The sequence below is a fragment of the Antechinus flavipes genome, chromosome 3 (assembly GCF_016432865.1).
Source record: "Antechinus flavipes isolate AdamAnt ecotype Samford, QLD, Australia chromosome 3, AdamAnt_v2, whole genome shotgun sequence".
Classification (NCBI taxonomy): Eukaryota; Metazoa; Chordata; class Mammalia; order Dasyuromorphia; family Dasyuridae; genus Antechinus; species Antechinus flavipes.
Genome location: NC_067400.1, coordinates 164722166 through 164734622, shown reverse-complemented (window position 1 = coordinate 164734622; position 12457 = coordinate 164722166). Strand labels below are relative to the sequence as shown.

Genomic DNA, 12457 nt, shown 5'->3' with positions numbered 1-12457 from the left:
CTGATGTATTTTTTGAAGCCACCGTGATTTTTATTCTTGGACTGACATTCTAGGAAAATTGTCCCAAATAGATGTTTTCTATTATTAACGTTATTTAACAGATCCAAACTCAGATTAATATAGATTCTCTCCCCCCCTCTTCCTCTCCCCATATACGAATAAAACCGTGTGGGGCAAAATTGAGAGAAGCAATACAGGACAGTATTGTAACAGAGTAAACTTCTATTACTAAGAGTTACTGATAATCTCTTCCATTTAACTAAAAGCTGTTACTTGATAGGATGTGAAGATAGGAACTGAAGTTTCTAAATTGAAACAATAAATGGCTTTTTATTTATATCATGCAAAGACAAAGTTCTTTTAATTAACCTATTTTACTTGGGCCTCAAAATAACCTTGTGAGATTAGTGCTACAGTTATGAATGCCTGGAACATATTTAGTGCCTAATAAATGCTTATTGATTCTGATTTATAGATGAGGAAACTGAAACTTGAAAAGGATGTCAGAACTTTCTTTCTTTCTTTCCCAGCCTAATTGCCTCTGATTGGAGTAGGTTGGGATAAGTCTCTAGTGTTATGAAGAAGACAGTAGATTGCACAAAGAATAGAGGAGTAGATTCGAAATCAGATACACAAATTCAAACTTAACCTGATTGTGCTTCAGTTTCCTCATATGTAAGGAGGGGATTGTTATAACACTACTTAACAAATTGTTGTGAATATCAAATAACATGTGAAGAAGCCCTTCACAAACCTTAACGTGCTACATGATTAGGTATTTTTTCTATTTTTGTCTGCCAAGAATTCTCCTTTACAATTGGTCACTCTTCGTAAAAAACAAACAAACAAACAAACAAAAAACACCTATTGCAAGGGAGTGGTGGGTTTTGGGATATGGGTAAGGTAGAGGAGGGACGAGGAAGAGAAAATTTTCCCATTCGGATGATCAGTAAAAATCATCAAAATGGATACTAAAGCAGCTCTTCAGAGTCCTGCATCCCCAACACTTTCTTGCCTGGATTCAAGACCTTTGCTCTGGCTAATTTGGGGGTCATATCATTTAATGTCTCTAAGTCTCAGTTTGCTCTCTAGATCCAAGAAAAGGCTCCGATCAGAAGTGATAAACGTTTGGGTCTACAATTTTAAATCCCACAAAGCAAGCAGGTTTTTCTGGGCTAGATTCCTTGAGCATGCGCAGTAGCTGCCGAGGGTTTCTAGCCGAGGCTTCTTCCAGACTGCGCCTGTGCAGGGTTCTTGTTTCTGCCGAGCCGGCTACCGCGAGAGAGTTCTCCTGAGCTGAGCTGGGACCCTGCCGAAGTGCCTGCTTGAGGAGCTTGGGAGTAAAGTGAGGCGGGGCAGGGGAGCGGGGTAGTGACTTTGGGCTCCTTTCTCTTCTGCCTCTCTGCATCTCGACTCTTGGATCGCATAGTTGTCTCTTCCCTTTGCATTCCTTTTTGGGCAGCAACCTCCTTAACGGCCCTCTAGCATCCCCCCAACCCAGTTACCGAATCCCCAAGCTGATAACGCCTCCTCTGAGGACTGGGGATGCGTGGGAGAAGGGACCTGGACCTGATTCTGAATTGTGGACTTAAAGTTAGAGGAATTGGGAGCCTCTCCTTGCCCTGACGTTCAGTAGGGTGTGTCCCCAAGTTAGGCAGTAGGTCATAGACTGTAATGGAATCATGGGATCCTAGCTCTGGAGCTGTTGCAAGAGCCGCTTCCTTTAGTTTACTATTAGGGAAACTGAGGCCCAGGTGGTTGAGTAACTTGACTTAAGTTAAATAGTAAATATTAAAGGCAGGATTTTCTCCCTCTACTAAACTGCTATAGGTTTTTTTGTTTTGTTTGTTTTGTGAAAATAAAATTTATTGTACCACCTGCCTCATTGACATCTTATGAGGGAAAAAAAAAAAAAAACATTTTATAAATATTAAAGCACAATGAAATAAGATTTTTATTTTAGGAAGGACCTTGTGAAGATTGAGAATCTGAATTCAAATCCCACTCTTATTGTATACTATTTGTACTAATTTGTGTAAATTTGACTCACTTAACCTTTAGGACTTCATTGTCCTCATTTTTAAAATCAGCTCCATGCCCTCTCAAGTCCTTCCATCTTTAGATCTTCAATTCTATGAACTAAAAACTGTAACTTAGTAACTTTCCCCTACTCTTGCTGACCTCCCCCCATCTCCATTGCTTTTATTTCTATAATAAGATGACAGCTTGCTCCAATAAGTAGTATATAGATTATTGCTTTTTCCTCCAGTATTATCCTTGTCTATATCCCTACCTTAAATCCTTCAGAAAGGTTCACCCCATTTAGCTGGTGATTTCCCCCCCATGTCTTGTAACATGAGGGTACCAGTGAAACAAGAACTTTCTACATTATGTAGATTGATTCTTGATACTTGACTAGCCCATCTCTTTTTTAAATTCTCATGGGGTGTGCAGTTTTGTTTTTTTTTTTTAATTTTAATTTATTTACTTAATTTTTTGCTGAGGCAATTGGGATTAAGTGACTTGCCCAGGATCACACAGTTAGGAAGTGTTAAGTGCCCGAGATCAGATTTGAACTCAAGTCCTCTTGATTTCAGGGCTGGTGCTCTATCCACTGCACTACCTAGTTGCCCCTCTTTCTTTTTTCTTTTTTCTTTTTCTTTTTTTTTTTTTTAACATGGCTTACATTCATTCAAATAAGTATAAAATTATATTCTCTAGGCCTTCCTCATTCACTTGATTTTAACTCATTTCATAGTTGAACCAATAAGGTATTATAAGAATGATTTTGGATCTGATTTTAGGGAGTTGCATTGTGTTTCTGGATTTGCATTTGAAGGACATCACCTTCCATAAAGAATCCTTCTGTTTGGACTTTGCAGTATTCATCTTCAATGAAGGTGGCTAACACCTTTGGTGAGCATGTTTGCTTCATTTATGCTTCATTGATAATTATGGCAACAGTAAAGATATCTCTATTGTATCTTTCAAAATTTTTTGTGTGACTTGAACATAAGTGAATGAATGCTTGATTGAATGAATGAAAAAGCATTAAGTGGCCACTGTATGCCTGTGCTAAGTAGAGGAGACATAAATGGAAAAAAGTAGAGATAGTCTTTGCTCTCAGCTAGCTCAAAATATAATGAAGATGATAATTAAAATAAAAATTTTTGAAGTGATCAGAATCAAATGAAAGATGTTAGCAGTTGTTGATGTATTCTCAGTGGCCATTTTTTGGCTGGTGGTAATATCTTAATTTTGCCAAGTATTTAGCATTGTTCCCTCTTTTTGATATATTGATGATTAATTCCTCCATGCCATCAAAATTCAATTGACATTAGCATGAACCACTTCTATGTCTTCTTGCTTTAGGCTAACTGTTCTCCTCTTTAGTGCTATTTTTACAGCAAATTGGGGGTTGTGATGTTAGAGGCTAAATATGGTAACCTATTTGGCATTGCTTGAGAGAGCAGTTTTTATAGTAATCTGGATACATCTTGTCACTTTTATGTGTATGAGTTAGCCTTCAAGTTTCATATTTAAATGCTCTTGGCATGATGGCTTAATTGAATTCCTCATCAGGCTTTTTATAAACATATTTTTCCCCCTTCATGGCTCCTTGATGTTTTGTGGAACAATACTTTTCCCTCCCTAAGATCATACAAATTTATATTCTAAAACTATTCTAAATACCTGTTATCCTTAGTTGTCATCTTAGTCATCTTAGCACAGATATCAAGTGTTTAAAGGCAAAAATTTCTGCATTTGTTTAGTTTTCTTTTGCAAGAGTTTATTTACATTGGGTAAAATTCCTTAAGAAATGATAATAACTTATTTTAATGTTTGTTCTTTTGTTTTTTTCCCATAGCAGAAGGGGTCAATTTTTTGATCCCCTGAATAGGTTGGTTGAAGTTATTTTATTTATATATCATGCCTTCTCATTTTTATTCTTATTTGATATTAATTTTCATCTTTACTCTTAACAGGTTAACAGTCTGATTTTATAAAGACAAGCTGATTCAGAAATGGTTCTAGAACTGTTAAACAGGTGTTTCCTGTCTGTTAAGAGATAATTCATTCTCTCTCCTCCTTTTTTTTTTTTTTTTTTTTTTTTTTTGGTGGTTGTTTTTGGTATTCAGCATGTCCCTTGCTTCCTAGCTCTTTGATGAATAAAATCTTCTTGATGTATAGATATAAGCTATATTTGATCACTTTTGTCTTTTTCTTTTGACATTTTCCAACACCTTTTCTACTACCCCTTCTTCACCAATTTTTTTTTTTTTTTTTTTTTTTTTGGAGTCACTGGGTATTAAGACAAAGATTAATTTTATTTTAAGGGTATTATCTAGTTTTTCATGGAATTTTTCTTCTTTCTCTGAACAGATTTTGGCCTATATGCTTCAATTGTTTTCTTGTTTGTCTTTTTGCAAATCCTTGTCATGAGCACTGGAATGTGAAATTTCAAAGTAACATAAATAAGTGTTTCTTGTTATGTCATGTTTTGTTGTTGTTGTTGTCTTTCATACATGTCTATTTTGAAGTCTTCAGAAATTTCCTCTATTAGTAACTTACGATTTTTCCAAAATATTCTTACTATATTTTCCAAATAAGTTGTGCATAGGAAAGAGCTCTACATTTGAGTTATTAGATCTGGGTTTACATCTACTACCTACTTACGACTGCATGACTTTGGTCAAATCACAGTGCCTTAGTTTTCTGAGACTAGATGGTCTTTGAACTACCTTTTAAGTCTATGATCTTCTGCTAGTCTCTGAACTAGACAGTGATGATCATGTTATATATTTTATAGGAAGAATAATATGTTATTAATTAATTAATTACAAAAAACATTCAAAATAATTTCTGACGGAGAACAGTCTAGAAATTGTAACTATTACTGGGATTAGGCTGTTTCCTGCTTAATGGAATTTGAACTGATTCTACAGAGCATTAATGAGTTGAGAATATATTTTAGGCATGGAGAATCGAGTAGATAAAGACACAGAGATGGAATTTCATGTATAGAGAATAGCATGTAGGCTGATTTCATAGAACAGAGTTATGGAAAGTAATATAGAGTAAACCTTAAAAAGTAGGTTAAAGCCAAATAGTGTTGGATTTTGGGGTCTATTTTTTTAATTGACTAATTATCTTTAGCAAAAAAATGACATAGTTATACTTGTGATCTAGGAATGTTACTTTCCTAGCTGTGTGGAGATTGGATTGGAGGATGAAAAGACTTGGTTAGAAGGACAAATTACGTCTCATAAGAATCCAGGCAAGATAATTTAAATGCTTGAATTATGGTAGTAGTTGTGTGAATTAGAGAGATTGGTATTAATGTTTTAGAGGTTTAATTAATAAGATATGGCACTTAACTGGATGTGAAGAGCAAGGGAGAGGGAAAAGTTAAAGGTAACTTCAAGGTTGTAAACTCAGGTGATTGTAAGGATGATGATACCTCAACCCAAATAAAGAAGTTATAACTGAGGGGATGAAAATATGATGAGTTCTGTTTTAGACATATTGTTTTAAGATAGATGGATGGATGAGTAAAATTTATTTGGTAAGTACTCACTTATACAGCACTGAACTAAGAATTAATGGGAAAAAATATATATATACACACACACATATATATGTATACACACATACACACACACACACACACACACACACACACACACACGCAACAGTCCCTGTCAGTAAAGAGCTAACATTCTAATAGTACAAAACAACATTTATAGGGAACTGTTAACCTCGTAGAAGGTATTTTGATTTGGAAAGTTACTGGGATAGTAATTGGAACCACAGAAGAATAGATTCAAGAGCAATGGCAGTGCTGATTTATTTGATGGTGGCTTTGAAATTATAGAGGAGGAAAGAGTAATGCTAATGGCAGCTACTGAGAAGATAGCCAGGAAATGAGATGCACCATCAGAAATGCCCATGGGACATTTAGCAGCAACTGGGGCTGTCAATATTGATATGGTTAAGAGTGTCTAGTAGTGTGCCAGTTCTAGATATTTGAAAATAATCTGACATTCAAATTATCAGTAGTAAATATTTTAGTTTAAAAATTGTAGTAAAATGTATGTTTGATTTGATTATGGAATGACAGTGGTCAGATCTTGCCCTTGATCTGTGACTATTTTGTGACTATTGACAAATCACTTGGCTTCTCTGAAATATAAAATCTCAGTTTTCTCATATACAAAATGTGTCTAATAACACCTATAGTGTCTTTCTTCACAAGATTTTAAAGTCTCAAATAAAATAATCAATATAAATGTTTTTCAAACTTTGAAACATATAAATGTAAGTTGTCATTTTTAATGATAACTTTTGCAATTCGTAGGATTCTTTGTCACCTTATACCAGTCTACCATTATTTTTGTAGTAGCAGAAGAGATGGCTACATAGAAATGAGGGCCATTCTGCTTTTGTTGTTGTTGTTGTTTTATTGGGTTGCCATGGCCAAAGAATTAATCACCAAATGATCTGCCCATTGATGATGAGGGTCTTGCAGAAAGTAGACAATGTCTCTTATTAGGATCATATTGGAAACTCTTTTAACAGTTTGATAGTTCCTGCCATAACTAGTACTCTGTTGGCATAGCATTTGAGAACTCAGTGTCACTTACATGCCGTGCTGAGGCACTAGCATAGGACTCTAAAAAATAATTGCTTTGGATGATGAAAAACTGGTATTCCAAGTGTTAATTAGAAAAAATATTTAGTATTTTAGAATTTCAGAACTATAGGGAGAATAAATGGCCCCTCTCTTCATCACTGTATCTTACACTGGACTCTGACAGTTTTGTAATTTCATTGGATTTTTGTCAAGAAAAGAGAAATGAAACTAAATGACAAGTCAGGACAGAGGGAAGGAAGGAGTATATCACATAAAAGTTAGACATCAAGGAATAGCATCCTTAATGTTAGATTCTTTGTGGTGTCCTCCAGTTTTTCTAACATGCATATAAAGCATGTAGGTTCTAGAGCAGGAGGATAGAATACTTATTCAGGCAGGAAATTGACTTCCTATCATTGGATTCCGTGGTTTCAATTATTAACTCTATGCAGATGACTCCCAAATCTATATTTTCATCCCTGACTTCTCTTTTAAGTTCCATGTCAGCAGCAGCCTACTAGACATTTTATATTGAATGGTCTATAAACATTCTCAACAAAACCTATTCTTCTTCCTAATTTCCTTCCATTTACCCAAATTCACAATTTTATTGTTATCTTTGATTCTTTATTCTCCCTCACTCTACATATTTATTCTTATCTCTGATTAAATCTTGTTTATTTTGCCCTAATTAGTTAGATGCAAGCATCTATCTTTTTTCTCTACTAAAAAAACCCTTCATAATACCTTTCTTGTATTGCTGCATTGACCTTCTATATTTGATCTTCTTGCTTTCAGTCTTTCTCCAATATTATCTATTCTCCATAAAGCATTTAAATTATTACCAGAATGCAGATTTGAATGTGTTATTGTCATACTCAAACTCTAGTGGCTCTATAATCTCTAAAATGAAATATAGACTCCTCTGTTTGACTTTTAAAATTCTTCCCAACCCAACTTCAAGTTCTATTTCCAATCCTGTTAGATGTTATTCCTCTTTATATATACTCTGCAAGCCAGCCACACTGCCCTTTTTGCAGTCTTTCACACAACATTCCATTCTTCCCTCATTTTTCCTTCATGCCTGGTCTGCTTTCCACTGTCATCTCTAATTGCCTTCAAAGCTCAGCCCAAATGTTGAGTCCTCTGAAGCCTTTCCAAATCTCCCAGCTGCTAGTTTTTCTCACCCTCCCACAAATTTAGTTTATATTTCTTTTGTATATATCTTATATATACTAGCATGTGTACATATTATCTCTCCCCACAGATGTAAACTTCTTGAGAAAAAAGTTTAATTTTTGTCTTTGTACCCAAGTGTCTAGTACACAGTAGTCACTTAATGCTTGTTGAATGAGAGAGTTGAAAACAGTTAAGATCTTGAAAAATATCTTGGACATAAAGTTGTGGATTTCTTATGGAAATAGAAAGATCACATGACTGACATTGAAAAGACAAATTAATTTGAAAAAATTCCATCAATTTATCTTAAAAAGAAAAGTAACTTAATAAAACATATATAAAATCAGCTATAGTTTAAAAGACTAGTGAAATTGTGACTATAACCCTATCAAAATATATTAAATCACCTACCAGTCCTACTGGCAAGGCTTATAGCTGGCTCTCTACATATGCATTTGTTTATGATGTTTAAAATTGAAGCAAAACAACTGATGACATAGGCTTGACTGTTATGAACAATAAGAAAGCTCATAGTGTTAAACCTGTAATGAACATATAGCCTAATTTTATCTTCTTAAAACTATGTTTTTGTCCCGATAGGTAAATCAAGGGATTTGTTAACTTTGTAATGGCCACTTCACAAGCTTCACGAACAGTAGCATCACAGGTGCCTTTTGCAGATTTATGTTCAACTTTAGAACGAATACAAAAAAGTAAATCCCGTCCAGACAAAATCAAATACTTTAAGGAATTTTTAGATTCGTGGCGGAAATTTCATGATGCTATTCATAAAAATGAAAAAGAAGTCACAGACTCTTTTTATCCAGCCATGAGACTTATTCTTCCACAACTGGAACGAGAAAGGATGGCTTATGGAATTAAAGAAACCATGTTTGCTAAACTTTATATTGAGCTGCTTAATTTACCAAAAGAAGGAAAAGATGCTCAGAAACTTTTAAATTACAGAACACCAACTGGAACTCGTGGAGATGCTGGAGACTTTGCAATGATTGCATACTTTGTGTTGAAGCCCCGGTGTCCACAGCAAGGAAGCTTAACCATACAGCAAGTCAATGATGTTTTAGACTTGATTGCTAGCAGCAAGTCAGCCAATAGAAAGGATCTGGTAAAGAAGAACCTTCTTCAGCTCATAACTCAGAGTTCTGCTCTTGAACAAAAGTGGCTTATCCGAATGATTATAAAGGACTTAAAACTGGGTTTTAGCCAACATACTATATTTTCTCTTTTTCACAGAGATGCTGCTGAGTTGCATAATGTTACAACTGATCTAGAAAAAGTATGCAGGGAACTTCATGATCCTTCAGTTGGACTCAGTGATATTTCAATTACATTATTTTCTGCTTTTAAACCAATGCTAGCTGCTGTGGCAGATATTCAGCGAATTGAAACGGACATGAAACATCAAAGTTTCTACATAGAGACAAAACTAGATGGTGAGCGTATGCAGATGCACAAAGATGGAGATGTGTATAAGTTCTTTTCTCGAAATGGATATGATTACACCGAACAATTTGGTGACTCTTCCCTTCAAGGTTCTTTAACACCATTTATTCATAATGCATTCAAAACGAACATACAGAACTGTATTCTTGATGGTGAGATGATGGCCTATAATCCCAACACACAAATATTCATGCAGAAGGGAAATAAGTTTGATATTAAAAAAATGGTAGAAGATTCTGAACTACAGACATGTTATTGTGTTTTTGATGTGTTAATGGTCAATAATAAAAAATTGGGACATGAGACCTTGAGAAAAAGGTATGAAATTATTGATAGTGTTTTTACACCAATAAAAGGTAGACTAGAAGTGGTACAAAAAACAGAGGCTAACACTAAAAAAGAAGTCATTGATGCTTTAAATGAAGCAATAGATAAACGTGAGGAGGGAATTGTGATTAAAAATCCACTTTCCATTTACAAACCAGATAAACGTGGTGAAGGATGGTTAAAAATTAAGCCAGAGTATATAAATAAGTTAATGGATGAATTGGATATTTTAATTGTTGGTGGTTATTGGGGTAAAGGTTCTCGGGGAGGAATGATGTCTCATTTTTTGTGTGCAGTAGCAGAAACACCCCCTCCTGGTGAAAAACCTTCTGTATTTCATACTCTTTGTCGTGTTGGTTCTGGATACACTATGAAAGAACTATATGACCTCGGTTTGAAATTATCCAAACACTGGAAACCTTTTCATAAAAGAACTCCACCAAATAGCATCTTGTGTGGTACAGAGAAACCAGAAGTTTATATCGAGCCTTGTAATTCTGTCATTGTTCAAATTAAAGCAGCAGAAATTGTCAGCAGTGATATGTATAAAACTGATTGTACACTACGCTTCCCTCGCATTGAAAAGATAAGAGAAGATAAAGAGTGGTATGAGTGTATGACTCTGAATGAATTAGAAAACCTTAGAGGAAAAGCATCTGGAAAGCTTGCTACTAAACACCTTTTTATAGCTGGTGATGATGAAGAACCACAGGAAAAAAAACGGAAAGCTGTTAAAAAAAAGAAAGTTATTACAATTATTGAGCACTTAAAAGCTCCTGATCTTTCTAACATAAACAAAATTTCGAATGTATTTGAAGATGTGGAATTTTGTGTTATGAGTGGAATAGATAGCCATTCAAAACCCAGTCTGGAAAATTGCATAGCGGAATTGGGTGGTTGTATTGTACAGAACCCTGGCCCAGACACATATTGTATAATTGCAGGTACTGAGAATGTGAGAGTAAAAAATATCATCTCTTCAAACAAGCATGATGTGGTAAAGGCAGAATGGCTCTTAGAGTGTTTTAAGGCCAAAGAGCATGTTCCATGGCAGCCTTGCTTTATGATTCACATGTGTCCATCCACAAAAGAACATTTTGCCCGTGAATATGACTGCTATGGGGACAGTTATTTTACTGATACAGATCTGCTACAACTGAAGGAAGTATTCTCAAGAATTAAAAACGTTAAGGAGAATAGTCCTAAAGAAATGTCTCCAGTAATTACAGATTTAGAATATCGGTATTCTTGGGATAACAACCCTCTCAGTATGTTCCGACAGTGTGTTATATATGTGGATATGTATGCTATTATTAATGACCTCACAACACAAATCCAGGGAACCAGGCTGTCCATTAAAGCTCTGGAGCTGCGATTTTATGGAGCACAGGTTATTTCATGTTTAGAAGAAGGAGTGTCCCATGTAATCATTGGGGAGGATCATAGTCGTGTTGAGCAATTTAAAGCTTTTCGTAGGACTCTTAAGAAAAAGTATAAAATCTTACAAGACCTTTGGGTGACCGATTCTTTGAAAGAGGGTAATTTGCAGGAAGAAAATTGTTACTTGATCTAAAATTAGTTTTCCTGATAAGCAAAGCTCTTCATTTTGCCCAAGAGGATTCACTGAGGTAGGTATAACTAGCTTATTCAATATATCTTTAATGTTTACAAGTTCAAAACCTGTGCTTACAGAGCATTAATAGATGTAGCAAAACAGTTTTAATTTTTCAGAAATTGAAAGGTAACTGAATGATTAAACGATGAAGGAATAAATATCTTCAGCAAATTAATATTTAGTGATTTTTATGACCAAAACAAAATAATTACTGTTTGTTAAACAAAGATGATTACAGACCATAACTCAAGAGAACTAGAAGTTTTAATTAAGTAGCAATAAAATATGTTTTCAAATATCTGAAATAATTAAAATGACCTTTTTAAATAATAGCTGCTAAATAAATGACAGAAGTATCTTTTTTTTTTAATTTATGCTTTTAAATACACTTTTGGAATTAGCACATATCTCAACATGAAGGAATATAATACTACAGATTTTCTTAATTCTTAGTTGATGGTCATGTTTTCTTTCTTACAATAAGAATGTAATATCCAACTACAGGCATTAATTTTAAGTTGATAGTAAAGTATATTAATAAGTTGACAACAAGCTTTAGGTAAAGTAGAAAGAACTGAGTTAGACTTAATATTTTGGATAATTAAAGTTGGGATCTAGATATAATAAAATTAAACATCTCTAATTTTAAACAAAAGTTGTGTTTCTTATGTTTTTAAGAAGATACTTTTGTCTGCATTAATCAAAATTAATCAGATAAAAAACTGTTGTATTATATTTTGTAGAGAAATAAGCTATTTTGTCATTTTTAAAAACATTCATATTTGAACTACATAAGGAGATTATTGTATTTATTATATTTTAAAATTATATAACCAATTTTGGGAGACTGAATACTGTTTTAAATATCTTTGAATGTTTTGCAAAGTCTGCTTTTTCATCACAAGATGAAAATGCAATTTAAAAATCAGTACAAATGGTAATGATAGACGTCTCTTAAGTATTTTAGAAATGATGTTATATGCTTTTGTTGTATTTATTTAAATAAAGTATATGGTTTTTTGCAGAAAAACCTTGTTGACATTTTTATTTAAAATGATGTGTTAGTTCAGAGTAATCACTAAACTTTAGACAACCACATGTACTATTGTCTTAAGCAACATATTAGCTAAATTAAATCTAATTCCATTTTTATATCCCTAGTGTTCAAATTAATTAAATTCAACAAACATTTATCACACACCTACTGTGGGTCAGAGTGCATATACTAGATTCTGATG

The 12457-nt window shown here is 34.0% G+C and overlaps 1 protein-coding gene across 1 annotated transcript; it reads left to right on the top strand.

Moving 5' to 3' along the window:
* Positions 1–2744: 2744 nt before the first annotated feature.
* Positions 2745–12249, top strand: LIG4 (DNA ligase 4). The gene is made up of 2 exons (XM_051984173.1): positions 2745–2916; positions 8414–12249. The coding sequence occupies exon 2, from the start codon at positions 8442–8444 to the stop codon at positions 11175–11177; it is 2736 nt and encodes a 911-aa protein (XP_051840133.1). The 5' UTR covers positions 2745–2916; positions 8414–8441; the 3' UTR covers positions 11178–12249.
* The last annotated feature ends 208 nt before the right edge of the window (positions 12250–12457 follow it).

Excerpts from the sequence above, each read along its gene's own strand:
- LIG4 (XM_051984173.1), top strand. The coding sequence starts at position 8,442 with ATGGCCACTTCACAAGCTTCACGAACAGTAGCATCACAGGTGCCTTTT.